The 26472-nt window shown below is 42.5% G+C and overlaps 1 protein-coding gene across 3 annotated transcripts in view; it reads left to right on the top strand.

Annotated features, from left to right (window-relative positions):
* Positions 1-26472, top strand: part of phkb (phosphorylase kinase, beta) — a 381738-nt gene that overhangs the window by 44655 nt on the left and 310611 nt on the right. For all 3 annotated transcript variants that reach the window (XM_070898048.1, XM_070898046.1, XM_070898047.1), the window contains one exon: positions 17700-17838. In XM_070898048.1, coding sequence (XP_070754149.1) covers positions 17700-17838 — 139 coding nt within the window. The remainder of the gene's footprint in view (positions 1-17699; positions 17839-26472) is intronic.

The following is a 26472-nucleotide window of genomic DNA, read 5'->3' as shown; positions in this document are numbered from 1 at the left end:
AGGGAAGGAGAGGAGGAGGAGGGAGGGAGAGGAGGTGGTGAGGGAGGGAGAGGAGGAGGAGGAGGGGGGAGGGAGGGAGAGAGAGGAGGGAAGGGGGGGAGAGAGCGGAGAGGGGAGAGGCTGAACGGGCCGCCGCCACCGACACTTCGGGTGGGGCCTGCCCCCAGCGAGATGCTGGGCGTGCAGGCCCGCCTCCTACGGGGCTGGGTGGGAGCAGAGGGGGCGGGGAGAAGAGGGGGGAGGGAGGGGGGGAAGGCTGATCAGGAGGTGGGGGGTGGTGGAGGGAGCTGAACGGGAGGGAGGTCCAGTCCGATCTTCGCCCTGTGAGCCCATTCGGCCAGGGCTAGGGTCGGGCCCCTCCCACGCAGCCTCGGGTACTGGAGCTACTAGAGTGTGCGCGCATGTGCAGAGGTCCCGGCACTGTTTTCGGCGCTGGGACCTGGCTCCAACCCCGACCTCTTGTGCTGCACCAAGCCGAGCACAAAGACGTCCTGAGGAGACTGGAGAATCACAAGGTAAGTTTTCGGCGCCCTTTTTATTCCAGAAAGTCGGCGCACCTTATGGAGAGGGTGGAAACTTGGGCCCATAGGGACTAAAATTCAGTTCGGAGGCTTCCTTCGGACGAACGCCTCCGATCAAAAATGTTTTTGCGAAAGTACCTGGTGGTCCCGGAGGCGCCTTCAATTCCGGTCGGAGACCTTCATTCAATGCGTAGCGTACAGAGAGATGACTTCCCCGTACGTACGAAAAAGCTGGAGTCACGTAGGCCTGGACCACCAATCACTCTGCAGTATTCTCATTGATAATAATGCGAACTCCGTTTTTACGAGTTCCCATTATTATCAATAAGACTAACCCCCTAAAACAAGAAACACAACATAATAAATAAATAGAACACCTCACATATTTAAAATTAATTGAAATTAAAGTTAATTAAATGTTTTAGAAAAACAAATATCTTTTGAAATTTTTTTGTGTGTGTTTTAATACTGTTTAAAATAAAGTTACCTTAAAGGACAGGGTTTTTAACATAAAAATGTGTTTTTAAATTTAATTTTTATATAGACATAGAAACATAGAAAATAGGTGCAGGAGTAGGCCATTCGGCCCTTCTAGTCTGCACCGCCATTCAATGAGTTCATGGCTGAACATTCAACTTCAGTACCCCATTCCTGCTTTCTCGCCATACCCCTTGATCCCCCTAGTAGTAAGGACCTCATCTAACTCCTTTTTGAATATATTTAGTGAATTGGCCTCAACAACTTTCTGTGGTAGAGAATTCCACAGGTTCACCACTCTCTGGGTGAAGAAGTTCCTCCGCATCTCGGTCCTAAATGGCTTACCCCTTATCCTTAGACTGTGACCTCTGGTTCTGGACTTCCCCAACATTGGGAACATTCTTCCTGCATCTAACCTGTCTAACCCCGTCAGAATTTTAAATGTTTCTATGAGGTCCCCTCTCATTCTTCTGAACTCCAGTGAATACAAGCCCAGTTGATCCAGTCTTTCTTGATAGGTCAGTCCCGCCATCCCGGGAATCAGTCTGGTGAACCTTCGCTGCACTCCCTCAATAGCAAGAATGTCCTTCCTCAGGTTAGGAGACCAAAACTGTACACAATACTCCAGGTGTGGCCTCACCAATGCCGTGTACAACTGTAGCAACACCTCCCTGCCCCTGTACTCAAATCCCCTTGCTATGAAGGCCAACATGCCATTTGCTTTCTTAACCGCCTGCTGTACCTGCATGCCAACCTTCAATGACTGATGTACCATGACACCCAGGTCTCTTTGCACCTCCCCTTTTCCTAATCTGTCACCATTCAGATAATAGTCTGTCTCTCTGTTTTTACCACCAAAGTGGATAACCTCACATTTATCCACATTATACTTCATCTGCCATGCATTTGCCCACTCACCTAACCTATTTAAGTCGCTCTGCAGCCTCACAGCATCCTCCTCGCAGCTCACACTGCCACCCAACTTAGTGTCATCCGCAAATTTGGAGATACTACATTTAATCCCCTCATCTAAATCATTAATGTATAGTGTAAACAGCTGGGGCCCCAGCACAGAACCTTGCGGTACCCCACTAGTCACTGCCTGCCATTCTGAAAAGTCCCCATTTACTCCTACTCTTTGCTTCCTGTCTGACAACCAGTTCTCAATCCATGTCAGCACACTACCCCCAATCCCATGTGCTCTAACTTTGCACATCAATCTCTTGTGTGGGACCTTGTCGAACGCCTTCTGAAAGTCCAAATATGCCACGTCAACTGGTTCTCCCTTGTCCACTCTACTGGAAACATCCTCAAAAAATTCCAGAAGATTTGTCAAGCATGATTTCCCTTTCACAAATCCATGCTGACTTGGACCTATCATGTCACCTCTTTCCAAATGCACTGCTATGACATCCTTAATTATTGATTCCATTATTTTACCCACTACCGATGTCAGGCTGACCGGTCTATAATTCCCTGTTTTCTCTCTCCCTCCTTTTTTAAAAAGTGGGGTTACATTGGCTACCCTCCACTCGATAGGAACTGATCTAGAGTCAATGGAATGTTGGAAAATGACTGTCAATGCATCCACTATTTCCAAGGCCACCTCCTTAAGTACTCTGGGATGCAGTCCATCAGGCCCTGGGGATTTATCGGCCTTCAATCCCATCAATTTCCCCAACACAATTTCCTGGCTAATAAGGATTTCCCTCAGTTCCTCCTCCTTACTAGACCCCACGAACCCTTTTATAACCGGAAGGTTGTTTGTGTCCTCCTTCGTGAATACCGAACCAAAGTACTTGTTCAATTGGTCCGCCATTTCTTTGTTCCCCGTTATGACTTCCCCTGATTCTGACTGCAGGGGACCTACGTTTGTCTTTACTAACCTTTTTCTCTTTACATAGCTATAGAAAGTTTTGCAATCCGTCTTAATGTTCCCTGCAAGCTTCTTCTCGTACTCCATTTTCCCTGCCCTAATCAAACCCTTTGTCCCCCTCTGCTGAGTTCTAAATTTCTCCCAAATAGCCCAATCTCTCCCGTGCGAATGTCCTTCTCCCAAGGATACGGAGGATCTGTCAGAAAAGATCGGAAAAGCTGCTTTTTGTCTCGTGCATCGCGCCCCGAAAACCAGCTTTTGTGAGGCCTCGCCGGGTCCGTTTGTACTTCGGTGATGCTGGCATTATAGCCCCATTAGCTGCTCTTATGAGGTAGGAAGAAGGAAGCATTAGCAAGAGAAGGATCACTGACAAATAGTTCCCCTCGAAGGGCAGGCCACCAGGAACTAATGTTGTGCCTGCTCAAAATCCACCCCCACTCCCCGCCCTCCAGGATGGGCAAGATGTTCGATTACCAGCACGTTTTGTGCTGACAGCTCGCCCTTCAAATTTAAATGAGGCAAGAAACTGGAAAGGGTTTGTGCAAGGTCATTGGGTCCAGTGTGCGACAAGAATTGTGACATAGGAAGTAAGAAATGACATAAGAAATCTGTACAGATAAGTAATTTATTATAGATAAAACAAATAATCCTGTTGCCCATCTGAAACACATCTTTAAAATTTGCAACAAAAAAATTGAGAGAATTGGTAATTTTTTTTTATATAACATTTTAATTTGAATTACCTGATATCTTAAATTTTGGAACTGCTGACTTTTTATTAATAGGCATTGATATTTACAATGTTGAAGCCACTTGGCTGTCAGTCTGGACCTTTTTCTTCTTTGTATTTTATTCCTGTTATCTGTTCAACAACAAGTTGAATGTGTTGCAGGTTCTCGTATTTTCATGCACTTAGTACATAGGCATTGCTTCCCTGCTGGTTCTTACTAGCAGGTAGCATTTTTTGATTTGTAAATGCTTGTTAGAAGAGGACCGGGAAAACTTGGGAACTATATACAAATAAGATTTTGCATTAAATCAATCCATTTAAATTACTCTGCAGAAATCAGCTACTATTACCTGACAGATCTATTCATCATTCTATTTGATTTCTATTTGTAGTTGTTATTAATGCTTCTCAAATAATCTTGGCGAATAATCAGGTAATAATGGTGTGACAGCAAGCTGTGTTAAATCAGGTTCCATAACTATTCCATTGAACTTTCAGTGTTTGGTTTAAGTTCTTTCTCCCACAAAGCATTGTACCAGACTGATAATACATGAAAATTAATTAATCTGAAAAATTATCTGAATTGATTATGGTAGATTCTGGACTGCAATATTTCTTAGTTGCATTTTTCTCAGCGAAATTGTTCAGTCGGAATATCCTGTCTATGCAGTAATGTGCACCACTCACATAAGTTACTATTTATATGTACACTACTGCTACGTTCAGGTTGCATGAGGCTATTTATCCGTAAATAATTTGCCTACAACTTTGTTTTATCTCTAGATACTATTGTCATTGTTTTTTGTAAATCCAAAAATATAAGGCATATGATTTTGATATATTCAAAGTAATTTATTTCTTACCTATTGTCAGGAGAAATATCTGATCTCAACAGCATCTTGCTCCAAGATCTACAAAGTTCTATTTTATCTTGTGCAATTTTGCTGCTTTAAAGTTCCTTGCACAATTATTGATAAGGGTATTGTGGTATGAAGAATCTAAAATGGACAGAGATGGAGAAAAATATTTCAGTCTAATCCTGATATAAAAAGACAATTTGAAATCAGTCCTTTCCTTCAGAATTGACTTGAGATGCCAAGTTCCAGTTCTGCTGTTTTTTTCTTTCCATGCATATTCATAATAAAAATAGAAAATGCTGGAAGGTCAGGCAGCAATGTTCTACATAGCCCACGAAAAGGCAGGCATAGCTAGGACCATACAGGTTCCTATAGCAACGCCTTTTATTTAGAGGAAGTGAGTGGAGTCAAAGGAGAAGTTGTTCCAAGTATAAACAAATTCACCCAGGTGGAGGAGGGTTGTGGTGGATGGGGCCTCCATTCAAGGAAGAAGCTGAGGGCTCTCAGGCCGTCTTGGTGGAGAATGGAGGTGCAGAGGGAATGGATGTCCATGGTGAAAATGAAACCGGGCCAGGAAACTAGAAACTGTTAATATCGTGGAGGATGCCGGAAGAGTTGCGGAAATAACTGGGAAGACACTGGACAAGGGGGAAAAAAATACAGTTGTTATAGGAAACAATCAATACAGTGGGGCAAGAACAGTCCAAAACAATGGGTCTACCAGGGCAGTCCTGTTTGTGGAAGGATGCAGAAGTGGGCTATGTGTGGTTGGGGAACAGTGAGGCTGGTGGCCATGGAGAGAAGATCTCCAGAGGAGATGAGGTCAATGACAGTCTGGGAAATAATGGCTTGACGTTCAGTGGTGTGGTTGTCGTCCAGAGTGAGGCAGGAGGAGATGTCGGAAAGTTGGCGTTCAGCCTCTGCAAGGTGGGGGTTGGTTCGCCAAACCAAAATAACAACACCCTGGTCAGCAGGTTTAATGACAATGTTAGGGTTAGACCTGAGAGAACGAATGCTGCAAATTCACAGGGAGGTAGGTTAGAGTGAGTGAGCGGAGCAGAAAAGTTGAGACGGATGCTGTCATGCCAGCAATTCCCAATGAAAAGATATAGGGAGGGTAAGAGGCCAGAGGGAGGGGTCCAGATGGAACAAAAATTCTGAAGACAGGAGTAAGGGGGCAAGACTCACGGACAGAGAAGTCGGCGCAGAGGCGAAGGTGATGGAGGAAGAGCTCAGCGGCGCGCCGAGTTCAAAAGTCATTGAGGTGGGTGCGTAAGAGGATGAAACTGAGGAAAGTGAAGGCGAAGAAGGTTCCAGAGGGCCGTGGAATCCAAGAGTTGTTATCTTTGACACCTGAAAGGAAGAAAAAAAGTTTTTTGTTAAAGTGGCAGATGAGGTGAAGGCTGAAATGGAACTGCAGACCAGGACAGCTTTGAGGGTTAGGCTGTCGACCAATACTACTATAAGCTCACTAACTCCCGCAGCTACCTTGACTACACTTCCTCCCACCCTGCTTCCTGTTAGGACCGTATTCTATCTCTCAGTTTCTCTGTTTCCGTCGCAACTGTTCTGACGATGCCGCCTACCATACCAGTGCTTCTGATATGTCTTCCTTTTTCTCTAATCTGAGGATTCCCATCTACCGCGGTTGACAGGGCTCTTGACCATGTCCATCCCATTTACCACACTTCTGCTCTCACCTGAAGCTGTCGCTGTCATCGCCCGGTGCAGCTTCAGGGGGTGCTCCCGAATTTTTGCTCCGGGGCAAAAATGGGTCGCTGCGCACGGTGATGACATCACTAATGCCAGCGGAGTGGGATGCTACCGATTACCGCTGCCAGTAAACTCCTGTGGAATTTAGCAGGAGTCTTTAGCGGTGCCATGCCCAGGTGAAAAGTCGTTTACCCTGGGAGCGCTATCTGGGGATGCAAACAGCCCCAATTTCTGTCCCCATTTCTCTCTAGTTTTTCCACTGGGGATTTGCCTTTTTGCTCTTTTCTGCATTGTGTCCAGTGCTTCAATGTCTTCCTTGTGTGCCGGCGACCAGGGCTGGACACAGTCTGACCAGACCACTATACCGTTTCATCACGATTCCTCTGACTTGTCCCCTACTGTTTCTGTGATATAATTCAGCATTCTATTGGCTTTGTTGATTGCTGCTGTTCAACATATTGATTATACAGCGTACTAAGACTTCCTAGATCTCTATTAACTTCATCCATAGCTAGTTCAACAACATTCATGAAGCATGTTTGTCACTTACATTTCCTTTCTCTGTGCAATACTTTACATGTCTCCATTAAACCTTATCAACAACAACAACTTTTATTTATATAGCACCTTTAATGTAGTAAAATGTCCCAAGGCGCAATACAGCAGTGTTATACGACGAAACAGATAAATTTGACACTGAGCCACATAAGAAATTACGGTAGATAACCAAAAGCTAGGTCAAAGAGGTAGGTTTTAAGGAGTGTCTTAAAGGAGGAAAAAGTGGTAGAGAGGCGGAGAGGTTTAGGGAGGGAGTTCTAGAGCTTGGGGCTTGGGCGGCTGAAGGCATGGCCACCGATGATTGAGCAGTTATAATCAGGGATGCTCAAGAGGGTAGAATTTGAGGAGCGCAGACATCTCGTGGGGTTGTGAGGTTGCAAGAGATTACAGAGATAGGGAAGACCATGGAGGGATTTGTAAACAAGAATGAGAATTTTGAAATTACGGCGTTGCTTAACCAGGAGCCAATGTAGGTCAGTGAGCACAGGGGTGATGGATGATTGGGACATGGTGTGAGTTAGGACATGGGCTGCCAAGTTTTGGATGACCTCAAGTTTACGTTGGGTAGAATGTGGGAGGCCAGCCAAGGGTTCATTGGAGTAATCAAGTCTAGAGGTAACAAAAGCACGGATGAGGGTTTCTGCAGCAGATGAGCTGCGGCAGGGACAGAGGTGGGCAATGTTACGGAAGTGGAAATAGGTGGTTTTAGTTATGCCGCGAATATGTGACCGTAAGCTCATTTCAAGGTCAATTATGACGCCTAGGTTGCAAAGGATCGGGTTTAGCCTCTGATAGATGTTAGGGAGAGGGATGGAGTCAGTGGCTAGGGAATGCAGTTCCTAAGACAATGGGTTCGCTCTTCCCAATATTGGAGAACATTTCTGCTCATCCAGTACTAGATGTCGGACAAGCAGTCTGACAATTTAGAGACCATGGAGGGGTCGATTATCTGCCATTGTTCTGCCCACATGCCTATTTTTCCAACTCATTCTGCGATTTCTGAGCTGTTTTCTCTTTCCTTGCCTGCTGCCCATGTAATATATTTAGTAATTTGTGAGAATCATGACATTCGCAATGTCATTTTTGATTTCTTTTTATTAATTTGTGGCTGCTGCTTTCATTTCAGGGATTAATCATCATAGTTTATAGCTGCTGTTTTCATTTTGCTTCATTTCAGGGATTAACCTTAGTTATGGCTGCTACTTCAATTTAATCCATTTTTTCCGCTTGCCCACTGCCCGTGTGATATATTTAATTTACGTTTGGAAGTCATGGCAGATGACTCCTGACAACACTTTAGACATTCATTTGGTTTATTAAATAGTCTCTGATAAATGATCATTAATAAATTCTGAGGTAACTCTTTTTGATTTGCTAGTTATTTAATTAATATATTATGGCCCAGTTCTGTTACATATCATTATGTTATCTAATAAATGTTGGAAGAACCTAAATAAATTGCTACTTTCATTTCACAAAGTTTAGTGAACTACATTCTAATTCCTGCTCTTATTTAATTTAGGAATTTTGGTCAAAGACTGTTCTGTTTACTTCTCTTATTAATGGATTTTTTGACAAGATTAAGAGATACATAATTCGGAACAGGGTTAGCATTTCAGGTTTAAAATCTGGTTAAAATGAAGGAAATACAATAGGAGTTAACATAAGAACATAAGAAATAGGAGCAGGTTTAGGCCATTTGGCCCATCGAGCCTGCTCTGCCAATCAATAAGATCATGGCTGATCTGATCATGGACTCAGTTCCACTTCCTTGCCCGCTCCCCTAACCCTTTACTCCCTTATCAATCAAAAATCTGTCTATCTCTGCCTTAAATATATTCAATGACCCAGCCTCCACAGCTCTCTGGGGTAGAGAATTCCATAGATTTACAACCCTCAGGGAGAAGAAATTCCTCCTCATCTGAATTTTAAATGGGTCGCCCCTTATTTTGAGACTAGGGTCCCCTAGTTTTAGTTTCCTCTATGAGTGGAAATATCACTATTGCATCCACCTTGTCGAGCCCCCTCATTATCTTATATATTTCGATAAGATCACCTTTCATTCTTCTGAACTCCAATGTGTATAGGCCCAACCTACTCAACCTATCTTCATAAGTCAACCCCCTCATCTCTGGAATCAACCGAGTGAACCTTCTCTGAACAGCCTCCAATGCAAATATATCCTTCCTTAAATACGGAGACCAAAACTGAATGCAGTACTCTCGGTGTGGCCTTACTAATACTCTGTACAATTGTGGCAAGACTTCTCTGCTTTTATACTCTATTCCCTTGTAATAAAGGCCAACATTCCATTTGCCTTTCTGATTATTGCTGTACCTGCATACTAACATTTTGTGTTCCATACACAAGAACCCCCAGGTCCCTCTGTACTGCAACACTTTGCAATTTTTCTCCATTTAAATTGTAATTTGCTTTTCTATTTTTTCTGCCAAAGTGAATAACCTCACATTTTCCCACATTATACTCCATCTGCCAGATTTTTGCCCACTCACTTAGCCTGTCTATATCCCGCTGCAGATTTGTTGTGTCCTCCTCACAATTTGCTTTCCCACCCATCTTTGTATCATCAGCAAACTTGGCTACATTACACTCGGTCCCTTCATCCAAGTCATTAATATAGATTGTAAATAGTTGAGGACCCAGCACCGATCCCTGCGGCACCCTATCACTGTTTGCCAACCGGAAAATTACCTATTTATCCCGACAGTCCGTTTAGTTAGCCAATCCTCTATCCATGCTAATATATTACCCCCAACCCCGTGAACTTTTATCTTGTGTAGTAACCTTTTACGTGGCACCTCATTAAATGCCTTCTAGAAATCCAAATACACCACATCCACTGGTTCCCCCTTATCCACCCTGCTCGTTAAATCCTCAAAGAACTCCAGCAAATTTGTCAGACATGATTTCCCTTTCATAAAACCATGCTGACTCTGCTTGATTGAATTATGGTTTTCCAAATGTTAAGAACAGTGCCTCAGTGGTTGGAACTGGGAAGCATTGACCCACAGGATTCTTTTCCCACAGGATTCTTTTATGGGACAAATGGGTATGATCTGGTAGCCATAACAGAGACGTGGTTGTAAGTTCACCAAGACTGGGAACTAAACTTTCAGGGGTACTTGACAATTCAGAAGGGCAGACAAAAAGGAAAAGGAGGTGGGGTAGCTCTGCTGATAAAGGATGGGATCACTGCAATACTGGGAAATAACATTGGTTCAAATGATCAGGATGTTGAAACAGTCTGGGTAGAGATAAGGAATAATAAAGGGGAAAAGTCACTGGTGGGCACAGTCTTTAGGCCCCTTAACAGTAACTTTGAGGACGAGTTCATAGGCCTCAAGTTTCCACACGCAGCAAAACAGGCGCCCCTCCGAGCTGGGCGCCCGTTTTTCGCGCCGAAAAAGGCGCCTGAAAAAAAAACGCGCTATTCTCGAGCGCTTTGCAGCTCGATGTCAGCTTGGCGCGGCGCCCAGGGGGCGGAGCCTACCACTCACGCCGATTTTGTAAGTAGGATGGGGCGGGTACCATTTAAATGATTTTTTTTCGTGCCGGCAACCGTGCGCGTTGGAGCGTTCGCGCACGCGCAGTGTGAAGGAAACATTGGCACTCGGCCATTTTTGTAGTTCTTTGCAGCTGTTCATTTTTTCTCATTTTTTAATAAAAGCCATCGCCCTTCCATGATCAGCACTGAGGCTTCTTGCAGCAGTGAGAAGGCTGCAGGAAGCCTCAGAAGTTGAGGCAGCCGTTTCCCGATGGGCCCGACCGACGGCAGGGGGCCTTCCCCCACTGCCATCGGGAATGGCTGCCTCAACTTCTGAGGCTTCCTGCAACCTTCTCCCTGCCTCCCCCCCCCCCCCGCTGCCATCGGTCGGGCCCTCACTGCCTCCCCCGCGCCAGCGGGAACGGCTGCTGCCGTCGGTCGGTCCGGCCCTCACTGCGTTTCTCCACCCCGCCGCCGTCGGGAACGGCTGCTGCTGTCGGTCGGTCGGCCCCTCACTGCCTTTCCTCCCCCCGCCCCCCCCTCGCGCCGTCGGGAACGGCTGCTGCCGTCGGTCGGTCGGCCCCTCACTGCCTTCCCCCCCCCCCCCAGCCGTCGGGAACGGCTGCCTCAACTTGTGAGGTTTCCTGCAGCCTTCTTCCTGCCTGAAGCACTTTCACACAGGTAGGAACATGGTTTATTTAATCTTTTCTTTGCTTATAAATTTTTATTCAGGTTGGAATTATTTGTAAAATATTTGTATAAGTATAACTAAGGATTTATTGTAGAATGTAATGACTTCCCTTCCCCTCACCTCGTTCCGGACGCCTAATTTGTAACCTGCACCTGATTTTTTAATGTGTAGACAAGGTTTTTTCAGACCTACAAAAATCAGGCGTCAGTGGCTGGACACGCCCCCTTTTGAAAAAAAAATTCTGTTCCAAAGTGAAACTGTTCTAACTGACTAGAACTACAGAAAACTTAAATGTGGAGAATTGCGATTTTTAAGATAGTCCGTTCTCCACCAGTTGCTCCTAAAAATCAGGCGCAAATCATGTGGAAACTTGGGCCCATAGTGTGCACAAGGGACGGGTTCCTTGAGCAGTATGTAAAGGAACCAACCAGGGGGCAGGCTATCTTAGATCTGGTCCTGTGTAATGAGACAGGATTAATAAACAATCTCTTAGTAAAGGATCCCCTTGGAATGAGCATAGCATGGTTGAATTTCAAATTCAGATGGAGGGTAAGAAAGTTGGATCTCAAACCAGCATACTAAGCTTAAATAAAGGAGACTACAAAGGTATGAGGGCAGAGTTGACTAAAGTGGACTGGGAAAATAGATTAAAGTATAGGACAGGTGATGAACAGTGGCGTACATTTAAGGAGATATTTCATAACTCTCAAGAAAAAATATTCAAGTGAGGAGGAAAGGGTGTAAAAGAAATGATAGCTATCCGTAGCCAATTAAAAACAAGGGCATACAAAGTTGTCAAAACTAGTGGGAGGACAGAAGATTAGGAAGCTTTTAAAAGGCAGCAAAGAATGACTAAAAAAATGATTAAGAAAGGGAAGATAAACTATGAAAGTAAACTAGCACGAAATATAAAAACAGATAGCAAGAGTTTCTACAGGTATATAAAAAGGAAAAGAGTGGCTAAAGTAAATGTTGGTCCCTTAGAGGACGAAACCGGGGAATTAGTGATGGGGAACATGGAGGTGGCAGAAACTCTGAACAAATATTTTGTATCAGTTTTTATGGTAGAGGACACTAACAATATCCCAACAGCGGATAGTCAAGGGGCTATGGCGTGGGAGGGATTTAACACAATCACAATCACTAAGGAGGTGGTACTCAGTAAGATAATGGGACTAAATCCCCTGGACCTGATGGCTTGAATCCTAGGGTCTTAAGAGAAGTAGCGGCAGGGACAGTGGATGCATTGGTTGTAATTTAGCAAAATTTCCTGGATTCTGGGCAGGTCCCAGCAGATTGGAAAACTGCAAATGTTGGAGACCATTATTAAAGCAGCAGTAGCAGGACATTTGGAAAAGCATAATTTAGGTAGGCAGAGTCAGCATGGATTTATTAAGGGGAAGGCCTGTTTGACAAATTTGCTGAAATTCTTTGAGGATGTAACGAACGCTGCTTTAATAATGGTCTCCAACATTTTCCCAACCATAGATGTCAGGCTAACTAGTCTACAGTTTCTTGCTTTATGACTGCATCCTTTTTTAAATAGGGGCATTACATTTGCAGTTTTCCAATCTGCTGGGACCTGCCCAGAATCCAGGGGATGTAACGAACAGGGTGGATAAAGGGGAACCAGTGGTGTACTTGGACTTCCAGAAGGCGTTTGACAAGGTGCCACATAAAAGGTTACTGCACAAGATAAAAGTTCACAGGGTTGGAGGTAATATATTAGCATGGATCGATGATTGGCTAACTAACAGAAAACAGAGAGTCAGGATAAATGGTTCATTCTCGGGTTGGCAATCAGTAACTAGTGGGATGCCGCAGGGATCAGTGCTGGGACCCCAACTATTTACAATCTATATTAATGACTTGGATGAAGGGTCCGAGTGTAATGTAGCCAAGTTTGCTGACAATACAAAGATGGGAGGAAAAGCAATGTGTGAGGAGGACACAAAAAACCTGCAAAAGGACATAGACAGGTTAAGTGAGTGGGCAAAAATTTGGCAGATGGAGTATAATGTGGGAAAGTGTGAGGTTATGCACTTTGGCAGAAAAAAATCGAAGAGCAAGTTATTTTTTAAATGGAGAAAAATTGCAACGGGCTGCAGTATAGTGGGACCTAGCGATCCTGGTACATGAAAGGTTAGTATGCAGATAAGTCTTGCTATAGTTATACAGGGTATTGGTGAGGCCGCACCTAGAATACTGCATACAGTTTTGGTTTCCTTATTTAAGAAAGGATATGCTTGCTTTGGAGGTAATTCACAGAAGGTTCACTAGGTTGATTCCGGGGGTGAGGGTTTGACTTATGAGGAAAGGTTGAGTAGGTTGGGCCTCTACTCATTGGAATTCAGAAGAATGAGAGGTGATCTTATTGAAACATATAAGATTATGAGGGGGCTTGACAAGATGGATGCAGAGAGGATGTTTCCACTAGAACTAGGGGGCATAATCTTAGAATATGGGGCCACCCATTTAAAACTGAGATGAAGAGGAATTTCTTCTCTCAGAGGTTGTAGATCTGTGGAATTCGCTGCCTCAGAGAGCTGTGGAAGCTGGGTCATTGAATAAATTTAAGACAGAAAAAGACAGTTTCTTAAACGATAAGAGAATAAGGGGTTATGGGAAGCAAGCAGGGAAGTGGACCTGAGTCCATGATCGGATCGGCCATGATCGTATTAAATGGCAGAGCAGGCTCAAGGGGCCTTATGGCCTACTGTTCCTATTTCTTATGTTCGTCTGTTCACTGTGTACATTAACAATTTGTATATAGTGCTAGAGGGAATGGTGTCCAGAGTTGCAGATGAGACTAAAACAGGAGGCAGATTAAATAATGGTAAGAATCAAAGGAGTTGTTGATAAGATGGTGAAATAGGTACACAGCTCCCCAGTACTCTGGAACCCCAGCATCCCTCCAATGCACTTATATAAAAGGCTTCCAATGTACAATTTCATCTTGTTTTTCAATTCATTAATTTTATTTCATTGGAATTTTTAGATAACTTCTTTATCATTTACTCTATTTTACACTCGTTTAATTTTCACCAATATTGCTTTTATTCCCAAAATATATCAGCGTACTGATAGCTTCTCCAGTCCTCAATATATTCGTCTCCTTACCAAATGAAGCATTATGCACAAATATACACACACATAATTTGAGGCTGAAAATACAACTAACTCCAACTCAATCACAATACATTAGTCACTCTCATAATATATCGCATGTTACACGAATAAAACAGTTTAGCATCCAGTTCATTGAGTAATGCTACAAGAGATCTGCTAGAAAAGTTTGGAAAAAATTGTCTTGCAAAAACCCTAGCCATTACACGTTACCGCCTGGGCTGAATAATGAGGCCTATGGTGTAAATTATTGTAACCGGATTGAAAGACGTGCACAGCCTCATGCTTGTGTGTAGGTGGCAAGCAGTGTGTAATGTTCTCAATATTAATTAAAATAATTTACAAATATTGACATTTTACTGCAACCCTGAAGAGCTAAAGACTAATGGCAACTTTTCTGGAAATCTGAATCATGCAGCAATACTTTATAATTATCATCCTGTTTGCTTTTTATGTCTACATAATAGAATACTTCGATAATAACCACTTCCATGCTTGATGTTGCTCATCCAGAAAGATTTATTTTGTGCTACTAGAAAGATGTCTGTAATTTATTTACCAAACCATTTGTGCTTTCTTTTTTTTCCCACTCTCTTCTATATTCAGTTTTAGTAGCTAATATGAAGGTAGTAGCAGCTGCAGATTGAAGGAAGATTGCTGACAAATCTAACATAACCTGAAGAAATCTGTAAAATATGAAATGGAGTTTAGAAAGCATAGGTAAAATTAAGCAGTCGCTGCAGGCAGCAATACTTGAACCAAATTATAGCGTTTTTTGAGAAATAACATTCTTGAGTATCAACACAAAACATTAACCAATTCTAATGAAATCAAATAGCAAACACTACAGGAGCGCTAAATAATGCCATAAAGCACGAAAGAAACTATTGAAAAACACATACGATCATAGAAAAATGGACAGGAAAAGACCAACTGGTCCATTGAGCCTGTCCCATATCGTCATGTTGCAATTTATGCATACCTTGACCCCCTTTCACTCCCTCATCTCCAACCAGCCACACAATCTCCTGGGAGAGGTAACAAAAAGATAAAAAAGCTTTGCGATTTTAGGGGGAGAAAACACTCTAGATAGTTTCACTCCAAACCCCCAAAGATGCTCAAGCAAGTTTTGATTGCGGCTTGCTTCCTGCCAACAACTCATTTTTCTGCACAGATTTTAGTACAAAGTTCCATCTGGATTGTTTGTCAGCTACTTACTCAACAATTGCACATAACTGGATTCCATATTTGCAGTGGGGGTTGCTTCTTCCGAAAGAAAGAAAGAACTTGTATTTATATAGCGCTTTTCATGACCTCAGGAAGTCCCAAAGTGCTTTACAGCCAATGAAGTACTTTTGAAGTGTAGTCACTGTTGTAATGTCGGGAAACGTGGCAACCAATTTGTGTACAAGGTCCCACAAGCAGCAATGTGATAATGATCAGTTAATCTGTTTTAATGATGTTGGTTGAGTGATAAATATTAGCCATGGGAGAACTTCCCTGCTCTTGTTCGAAATAGTCTCATGTGATCTTTTACATCCACATGAGGAGCATGCGAAGAGCCTGCAGAAGGATGTAGACAGGTTAAGTGAGTGGGCAAGAACATGGCAAATGGAATATTGGACCCAAATTTGGCCCACCAGTTTTTTTGGCGCACTCACGTGAGATGCGCTGACTTCCTACGATCCAAACGGCGCCAAAAACATGTCCCCGGATTCTGGCCCTTCTGCCAACTCTCCTGGGGCTTGGCACGGCGTAGCGAGTCCATTGGGGGGCAGAGCTAGGACCCTGCGCCTGAAAAAGTGCCGGCAGCTGTCCGCATGTGCAGCAGAGCGTTTCGCATCCGCAGTAGCACCTCCCATGATTATGATGATGCGTGCCTGCAGCGTGGAACCCAACGCGTCCCGCCCCTATCCCGGGCCCGAGTGGCCTGCCACACAGACCGGCCCGCTGCCTTCCCGCGCTGAGGGCTACAAGAAACAGGTTGGTGAGGGGAGACTTTTGATCGGGTGAGAGGAAAGTTTTGATCAGGGGGTGGGGTGGGGGGGTGGTGGGGTGTGGGGGGAAGGAGGAGAGTTTTGATCCGGGAGGGTGGAGAGAGGAGAGTTTTGATGGAGGGATGGAAGGAGGAGAGTTTTGATCCGGGGGGTAGGAGAGAGGCGAGCTTTGATGGGGTGTGGGGGAGAAGAGAGGAGAGTTTTGATTGGGGTCGGGGGGGCGGGGAAGAGAGGAGAGTTTTGATGGGGGCGGGAGGGGGGAAGGGGGGGCAGAGGGAGGGTGTACTGTGTAGCCAGTAATTTTAATGAGCTTACTCAAGACTTTCCTTAACCCTGTTGAAAATACTTTTCTACGAGCAGGAAGTACTTCTATTTTTTATTTGGATATTTTGAAAAAATTATGTAAATATGTTTTGTCTCTTTATTTATTTTATTTTTGTCGTTTAAGCTTCCATGAATGCTTCTGTTGTATAGTAAATTAACTTGGCCTGCTTGAACTCTCATTAATTAGCAAATTTTATTGGGCATTAACCAATTTGTGTGGGAATTCAAATTCATATTAATAATTCAAATTAAAGGCTTTAAATTCAGCAATGAGCTTTCAATGGGGGTATTTTTTTCCGTGATTTTAATTCAAGTTAAGCAACTTCAAAGAAGAGTAGACTGTAGTTCAAAGGCATTTAGAATTTTTCACAGCCAGATGAAGATGTCTGTTGCCATTAATGTTGCAGATTGAATTTTGTGTATTTGCTCAAAAACAAGCAAACAACCACAGGAAGAAGTTAATAGAAATCTCTTAAACTTGACAATTTTCACCAACTAAAATTTGAATTAAAAGTGTAGCCAAAATGTTATAAATTGGAGCAAGAGGGATCCCTGTTTCTATTGCACCACATCATGTGGCAAGGCCAGAACATTACTTCAGAGTAAATCTGTAAGTATGCCAGATAACAAAAAAATGAAAATGAGTGAAAAGTAAATTTAAAATTGATATGTACATTATTGGAATAATCTGCCAGATATTCAAAATATGGGATTATTCAAAAACAATCAAAATGCAAAAAAATGCAGAGGCTGGAAACCTGAAACAAAATCATATTCTAGAAACAGTGCGAACATGTGAAGGGAACATCCAAGTTAATGTTTTAGATATGGATCCTTTATCAGAACTGGAAGATAATACAGATGAACAGCATTCTAAAAAGTATAAAATAAAGGGAAGAAAATTGGGCGGGGTGTAAAATGGGCTGCCAATTAGTTATCGCCCATTTTACGCTACTGTTGAAGACCATTTTCACCCTAAAATATATTCCAATTGTGATAAAAGGTCCATACCTAAAATGTCAACTTGTCAATTCGCTCCACAGCTGCTGATGCCTGTTTTTAATGTTTTCTGTTATTCAAAATACAGTCGGCTGCTAAAACAGGAGAGAGGGATGGGCTGAATACCCAGTTCTCCACCTTGATTCTTAAATTTAATCTTGTGCTGGGATGCTAATAATTCCCTCAGCTGCCAATGGACAAATTAGATTTGAAGATTTTTATTAGTACTCTTGCATTACACTTGAATAATTGGTCTTTCATCATTTACACAATATAGACACACATTTGCTGAACTATCTCTGACTAGCATTTTGTTTCTTTTCAGTAAAATCAACTGTACTGAACTACCAGAGCCCTGCTACAGGTCTTTTCCCCAACAAAACAGTTGGTAATTGTCAAAATGCTAAAGTTCGAGATTGCCTTTATTGTGCTGCCAGTGCTTGGGCTGTATCACTTGCTTATAGGTAAGTGCACTCCTTGTGGATGTCTGGGTTTTAGTACCAAGACATTTATGAATTATATGTGTTATTACAAGGTTTGTGTTTATGCAAAGCTTGGTAGTCCATAAACTGCAAGCAGAAGTGTACAGGTTATGCATTTCTCTAAATTGATGTGACAATGCTGTAAATTTTAGAAACATCTGTGCATAGAATACTTACCAATTCCCCTATATTGGATGGGAGTTTTACACATAAGGAATTATGATCTTGTTTTGGACAGAGTATATATCTAGTAGCAGAACCTTGGTATAAACTTTTCACTGATAGTTTTGTGTGCTTCGATGTGATGCTGCCATCAGAACCATAGATGTTTACAGCATAGAAGGAAGCCATTTGGCCAATCGTATGTGTGCCAGCTCTTTGCTAAAGCAATCCAAAACTAATTCCACTCTCTCCCTATAGCCCTGTATCTTCTACCTCATTTATCCAATTTTTACTGATAAAATGCCTTCACCATTCCTTCTGGCAAGGCTTTTGATGCTCTAGTAACCATCTGTGTAAATATATTTCTCCTCATCACACTCCTCACTCTCTTAGTGATATTTTGAATTGATAATCTCTTGTCACTGACTTCCAAAGAAGAAGAAAGTGTTTCCTTATTCACTCTATCCAAACTCTTCATAATTTAAAAAACCTATTATTTAAATCTTCTCTTACTCTTCTCTATTCCAGTATCTCCTTATAACTAGTCTCCTATCTCGAGCATTATCCTAGTGAATCTAGTGAATCTATTCTGTATGATTTCAGTGGCCTTTAAGGTACTGAAAACTACACACCGTGCTCTAACTGGTCAAACCAATGTTTTGTACAAATTCATTGTTATTTATTTACTCTTATATTCTATGCTCCTATTTATTAAACCTAAAATTCTATTGGCCCTTTTTAATAATAACTTTTATTTATATAGCACTCTTGGAACCCCACTGAACGTAGATTGACATGCCTGCCCCCACTTATCAGATATCGTGGTCAGCCACAAATGCTCCATCCAAGTGATCAAAGATCACAGCCTACCCAGTCCCTCAGCAGCCAGACATGAACAATATGATGCCCAGGGGCACACTGAAGTGACAATTGTTGAAAATGAAGGATTCCATGTGCATAAACTGCAGCTGTACTAGTTTAACATGCTGCACAAATCAAAGTAAGAAATTGTAAGACCTCGGGCAGTTAAAATTAACAGGAAATCTTGCGTACTGCATTCCCTCCCTTTACTGAGCACACCCAACTGAGCAAAAAAAAGACATAATTCCCCCCCCCCCCCCCCCCCCGCCTCCTCCCCGCAACTAAGCACTCTTGTTGGGTAAGGGTATCAAGGGATATGGATCTGTATTTAAGGAAGGATATACTTGTATTGGAGGCTGATCAGAGAACATAAGAACATAAGAAAAAAGAGCAGGGGTAGGCCATACGGCCCCTCGGGCCTGCTCCGCCATTTAATACAATCATGGCTGATCTGATCATGGACTCAGGTCCACTTTCCTGCCCACTCCCCATAACCCCTTATTCCCTTATCGGTTAAGAAACTGTCTATCTCTGTTTTAAATTTATTCAGTGATCCAGTTCCACAGCTCTCTGAGACAGCAAATTCCACAGATTTACAACCCTCTGAGAGAAGAAATTTTTCCTCATCTCAGTTTTAAATGGGCGGCCCCTTATTCGAAGATTATGCCCTCTAGTTCTATTCTCCCTTATCAGTGGAAACATCCTCTCTGCATCCACCTTGTCAAGCCCCCTCATTATCTTATACATTTCGATAAGATCACCTCTCATTCTTCTGAATTCCAATGAGTAGAGGCCCAACCTCAACTTTTCCTCATAAGTCAACCCCCTCATCTCTGGAATCAACCTAGTGAACCTTCTCTGAACTGTCTCCAAAGCAAGTATATCTTTTCGTAAATATGGAAACTAAAACTGTACGTAATATTCCAGGTGTGGCCTTACCAATACCCTGTATGACTATAGCAAGACTTCCCTGCTTTTATACTCCATCCCCTTTGCAATAAAGGCCAAGATTCTATTGGCCTTTCTGATCACTTGCTGTACCTGCATACTAACCTTTTGTGTTTCATGCACAAGTACCCCCAGGTCCCACTGTATTGTAGCACTTTGCAATTTTTCTCCATTTAAATAATAACTTGCTCTTGGATTTTTTTTCTGCCAAAGTGCATAACCTCACACTTTCCAACATTATACTCCATCTGCCAAATTTTTGTCCATATCCTTTGGCAGGTTTTTTGTCCTCCTCACACGTTGCTTTTCCTCCCATCTTTGTATCATCAGCAAACTTGGATACGTTACACTCACTCCTTTCTTCCAAGTCATTAATATAGATTGTAAATAGTTGGAGTCCCAGCACTGATCCCTGCGGCATCCCACTAGTTACTGAATGCCAGCCCAAGGATGAACCATTTATCCTGACTCTCTGTTTTCAGTTAGTTAGCCAATCATCTATCCATGCTAATATATTACCCCCAACCCCGTGAGCTTTTATCTTGTGCAGTAACCTTTTATGCGGCACCTTGTCAAATGCCTTCTGGAAGTCCAAGTACACCACTGGTTCCCCTTTATCCACCCTGTTCGTTACATCCTCAAAGAATTCCAGCAAATTTGTCAAACATGACTTCTCCTTCATAAATCCATGCTGACTCTGCCTGACTGAATTATGCTTTTCCAAATGTCCTGCTACTGCTTCTTTAATAATGGACTCCAAACATTTTGCCAACCACAGATGTTAGGCTAACTGGTCTATAGTTTCCTGCTTTTTGTCTGCCTCCTTTTTTAAATAGGGGCATTACATTTGCAGTTTACCAATCTGCTGGGACCTCCCCAGAATCCAGGGAATTTTGGTAAATTACAACCAATGCATCCACTATCCCTGCCGCTACTTCTCTTAAGACCCTAGGATGCAAGCCATCAGGTCCCGAGGAATTATCTGCCTTTAGTCCCATTATCTTACTGAGTACCACCTCCTTCGTGATTGTGATTGTGTTAAGTTCCTCCCCTTCTTTCTCCCCCCCCCAGCCCTGCCCCATATAGCCTCTTGACTATCCACTGTTGGGATAATGGGATAGAATTTCCCAGTACAGATTTCTACCGCACTCACCAGAGGTGCGCTGCTTTTGTCCGCCTCGAATTGCTCCAAAAATCTTCGGGCCGAGTTTGGCCGCTCCCCAGACTCTCCACGATGGTGGCGTAGCATGGCCATTGGATTCGGGGGCGGAACCAGGTCCCGGCGCTGAAAACAGTGCCTGGACCTCTGCACATGCACGCTAGAGTGTGTGTGTGCATGCGCAGTAGCTCCTCGCCCGAGAATCTGAGAGAGTGTGCTGCAGGCTGTGTAGGAGGGGCCAAAGCGCGCCACCCCTATCCCTGGCCGAATGGTCTCCCTCATCAGCGGCCCACTGCCTTCCCGGGCCGTGTTTTGATAGGACTGCTATTTATTTGTGATTGATTGACATTGCTTATTACTTTGGTCTTGGTGCTTTAGGTGCAGGGTTCCTTCTATTTTTTATTAATTAATTGCTTATTACTTTTTGTGCTTTGTTTAGTGCTTTGTTTGTTCAGAGTTTCTGCCATCTCCATGTTCCCCATTCCTAATTCCCCGGTCTCGTCCTCTAAGGGACCAACATTTACTTTAGCCACTCTTTTCCTTTTTATATACCTATAGAAACTCTTGCTATCTGTTTTTATATTTCGTGCTAGTTTACTTTCATAGTCTATCTTCCCTTTCTTAATCATTTTTTGAGTCATTCTTTGCTGCCTTTTAAAAGCTTCCCAATCTTCTGTCCTCCCACTAGTTTTGGCCACTTTGTATGCCCTTGTTTTTAATTGGATACCGTCCTTTATTTCTTTAGTTAGCCACGGATGGCTATCTTTTCTTTTACACCCTTTCCTCCTCACTGGAATATATTTTTCTTGAGAGTTGTGAAATATCTCTTTAAATGTACGCCACTGTTCATCACCTGTCCTACACTTCAATCTATTTTCCCGGGCCACTTTAGCCAACTCTGTCCTCATACCTTCATAGTCTCCTTTATTTAAGCTGAGTACGCTGGTTTGAGATCCAACTTTCTCACCCTCCATCTGAATTTGAAATTCAACCATGCTATGATCACTCATTCTAAGGGGATCCTTTACTAGGAGATTGTTTATTAATCCTGTCTCATTACACAGGACCAGATCTAAGATAGCCTGCCCCCTGGTTGGTTCCGTTACATACTGCTCAAGAAACCCGTCCCTTATGCACTCTATAAACTCTTCCTCAAGGCTCCCCTGACCAATTTGATTTGTCCAATCAATATGGAGGATAAAATCACCCATGATTATTGCTGTTCCCTTTTTACAAGCCTATTTCCTTGTTTATACTCCTACCAAACAGAGTTGCTACTGTTAGGGGGCCTATAGACTACGCCCACCAGTGACTTTTTCCCCTTATTATTCCTTATCTCCACCCAAACTGTTTCAACATCCTGATTATTTGAGCCAATATCATTTCTCACTATTGCAGTGATTCCATCCTTTATCAATAGAGCTACCCCACCTCCTTTTCCTTTCTGTGTGTCCTTCCGGATTGTCAAATACCCCTGAATATTTAATTCCCAATCCTGGTCACCTTGCAAGGTTCACTAGATTGATTCTGGAGATGAGGGAGTTGACTGATGAGGATAGGTTGAGTAGTTTGGGCCTATACACATTGGAGTTCAGAAGATCTTATTGAAACTTATAAGATAATGAGGGGGCTCGACAAGGTGGATGCAGAGAGGATATTTCCACTCATAGCGGAAACTAAAACTAGGGGACATAGTCTCAGAATAAGGGGCCACCCATTTAAAACTGAGATGAGGAGGAATTTCTTCTCTCAGAGGGTTGTAAATCTGTGGAATTCTCTGCCTCAGAGAGCTATGGAGGCTGGGTCATTGAATATATTTAAGGCGGAGATAGACAGATCTTTGAGCGATAAGAGAGCAAAGGGTTATGGGGAGCGGACAGAGAAGTGGAGCTGAGTCCATGATCAGATCAGCCATGATCTTATTGAATGGCGGAGCAGGCTGGTTGGGCCAAATGGCCTACTCCTGCTCCTAATTCTTATGTCGTTAAAGGCAGGTAAATGGAGTTGAGATCCAGAGCAACTATGGTCTAATTAAATGACAGAACAGGTTTGAGGGACCAAATGGTCTACTTCTGTTTCTATGTCCTTTGCACTCTCTGCAAAGGCATAGGTGCCATTTTGATTGAGGCAAAATAAATTATTTCCCCTGTTCTAGAAATTACTTTAGTGACTCAAGATGTGATCTCTTCCCTCTGGCACAATCATGTAACCACATGTTAACTTCCTAATCGTCCTCTCCTGAACCTGTAAATTCCTATGTGGCCTGGGAAACAAACTAGAGTATACCACTGTTAAGACCTTGTTTTTCAATCCAGTCTGTAATTCCTGAAACTCCATCTGGAAGACCTCAAATGTGCTTCTTTCTATGTCATTCGTTCCCATATGGCTGCTGTCCCTTCCTTTCGAGAAATTTTCCCCGCCAGTTTTGTGATATCCTTCACCCTTGCACCAGCAAGACAACGTACTTGACATTATGACTACAAAAAAGTTCGATAGCTCCGACTATAGAATCCCCACTCTCCTATTGTAGTGTGGAGTACGCTCAACCCCTGAGTAGGTCACTAATGTCCTTTCGTGAAGGAAACCTGCCGTCCTTACTCGGTCTGGCTTACAGACCCACAGCAATGTGGTTGACTCTTAACTGCCCTCTGAAATGGCCTAGCAAGTCACTCATTGTAGCAAACCTCTACAAAGAAGTATAAGAATAAAACTGGATGGACCACTCAGCTTCAACCTAGGCATCTGATTCGACCAACTTTATTGATAGACAGTAAAAGTGCTCTTTCTTAACTGTGTATAGAGAGTGAATTTACTGGTTTCTCTATCTTTCAAGTACACTCTGACAAACTGTTTAAAAACCATACTCCTTTATAAACCATATTTTGACTACAACAAAGGAAAATGTCAAAATGATGTTATCTATTTCCCAAATCCTCTGGAAACAGACTACCTATGTAAACAGTTTGCAATTATTTACCTCTGAATCATTTCCCTTAAACAAGACTTCCTGGTGTAACATTTTCTAGCATCTTTGACTAATTGTTATCTGTATCTAATGGATACCTACTTCCCATGTTTATTATCCTAAAACTAAACATTAACCATTCATGGGTGATGACATCACTAATACTTATTTCCTTACTCAAGTACTTTACATTTCAGAAAACAAGCAATGCCTTCTCCTCAGACACTTCAATGTCATCCTGTTCATATCTTAGAAAGCCAAACAATGCATTTCTTTCACAACACTTCCAGGAAAACCTGTTGCTTTAAGATACAAAGTCGTTCGACTGATAAACTTTTAACTTTCATGATGTCCAACATTGCTCAGGAGCACCCTCCTTAGTCACTGTCACAGTCCACCTTATACTTGTCCAGCACTCAGTATCTATTGCATAATTCCAGTCAATCAGAGGCTCTGTGCAACTGTAAGTCCTGTTTACCTCTGATGTTTCTGCAAATGTTCACCCATTTCTCCCTTGCTGCATTATCCTTGTGTCCTGATCGACCTAGGCCTGCTTCTTGGTTGACCATATTCTGGAGAGTACTACCAGAAACCTCTCATCTTTTCTGAAACTGCATAATGTAGTCAATTGCTGCTCCAGAAACTTCTCTTTCTGTCATGTAGTGCAAATTTACTGCCCCTGTATACAATCATGATTAATAATAGCTCGCATTATGCATTCCACACGCAGAGGGTTCTGTACACAAAGGCATGTAAAAGCGTTTCGGCATATATTTGGGGTTCGGATCCTTGCTCTTCTTCGAATATTGCCATGGGATCTATTACATCTACTTGATAGAGCGGAAGGGGCCTCTATCAAGTAGATGTAGATCATTTGAAAGATGGCATCTCCGAGAGTGTACTACTCCCACAGTACTTCATTGAAGTCTCAGCCTAGATTATGTGCTCAAGTTTCTGGAGTGGGGCTTGAACCCACAATCGTCTGTCAGAATCGAGTGTGCTACCACTGAGCTAAGGCGGACACATTGGTATGTAATTCTGTCGGTGAAGATGCTGATAAATATCAGAAATATTTAATTGAATTTTTTTGTGATACTACTTTTAAGAAATGGGTGGACCATCAATCTTTTTTTTTAACTAATGTGTGTTTTTAAATATGAATGCAGTGTGTTCCAATATGCAAATGCAAGAAGTTGGATTAAATTATTTTCCTTGTCAAAACCGACAAAGATAATTAGTTGAGTGAAGCAGCCATTTGGGTCGATAGAGAATCTCAGTTCTCATTTCTCTCCTTCTTTTATAATCTCCTGGATCATATGTGCAAGTTTTTTTCTGAGGGAATGTCAGTTGTGGTTATCTCCATGGACAATTCCTAAAAGGTATTGAAATAGGAATGTCCACAACCCTCAGTGGGTTTAACTTTGTGCCACTTGATTGTTCCCTTGCCATTGTTTGCTGCAAGGCCATCAGCTGAATGTCAGTTGTGTTGAGACTTAAGTTGGTCGCTAATATGCATTTTTATTAATTTTACCAACTTAAACTTTATTGAACATCTTATAGTAAAAAATGTAAACCCATGCTCTTTAACTTAATTTTAAGATACTAATTTCATGTCAATGTGATTTCAATACTGCTGCTACTCTGAAGCAAACTTGACCATGTAGACCTCTTGTACTACTATCCTATAAGGTTCATGTTGTTGCAGTGATATTGCGATGGTGTAATCCAATGCTTGATCTGACGGTCTATTTTAGATGGTCTATTTTGATATGTTTCACATGTTTCTAGGCAACAAGGGACTCCACTGTTGTAAAAATGTCACCGTACTGCCAGCTCTGCTTTGTCCCGTATAATTAGATTTGAGAAGGTTTAGGTCCATAAATGCTTCAGATCTTGAACATTTACTTGAGCAAACTTACTCGATCACTGTAAGTACAGTTGAAATGCAATAAGCAAAACATGGTTTTGCACGTATTTGTTCCAAAGCCTATGTAAAAATTAATCTAATTACTACCAATAATTACCACTACAATTAGTTATACTGTTCTTCACAGGTACCAATTGTTATGCTTTAAAACAAATTCCAATGAAAATAAAAGAAAAATTAATATAACCACAACACTCTGTGGGCTAAATTGGTCTGTATAGCGCCCGTTGTTTAGCAGCCACCTAACACTCAAGAATGGGGTCCAAGATGCGCAGGCACACTTTCAACGAGAAATCCACAAGTCACCATCTCGGTAAAGGGGTTTGTTTGCGCATGTGCATCTAATAACTGCCGACAGCACACAGAGCAGGCAGATCATGACGCAAATCACTGTGCAACACTGATTTGACATCAGCGTTGTCATTTTTGAACTGCGCGCTCCAGCCAACACCCTACCTTAACTTTGCACAGCTGAATATGAGGTTAAACGGAATGGAGGACCCGTCCATGAGCACAATTTAAAGGGATCCTGAACTAATTGCATGTCAGTTGCTGGATTATTTCATCTGGCTGCTGGTGCAATTGTACATCTTT

The sequence above is a fragment of the Pristiophorus japonicus genome, chromosome 13 (genome assembly GCF_044704955.1).
Source record: "Pristiophorus japonicus isolate sPriJap1 chromosome 13, sPriJap1.hap1, whole genome shotgun sequence".
NCBI lineage: Eukaryota > Metazoa > Chordata > Chondrichthyes > Pristiophoridae > Pristiophorus > Pristiophorus japonicus.
Note: the sequence above shows the minus strand (reverse complement) of the source record. Positions and strands in the feature narration are given on the sequence as shown.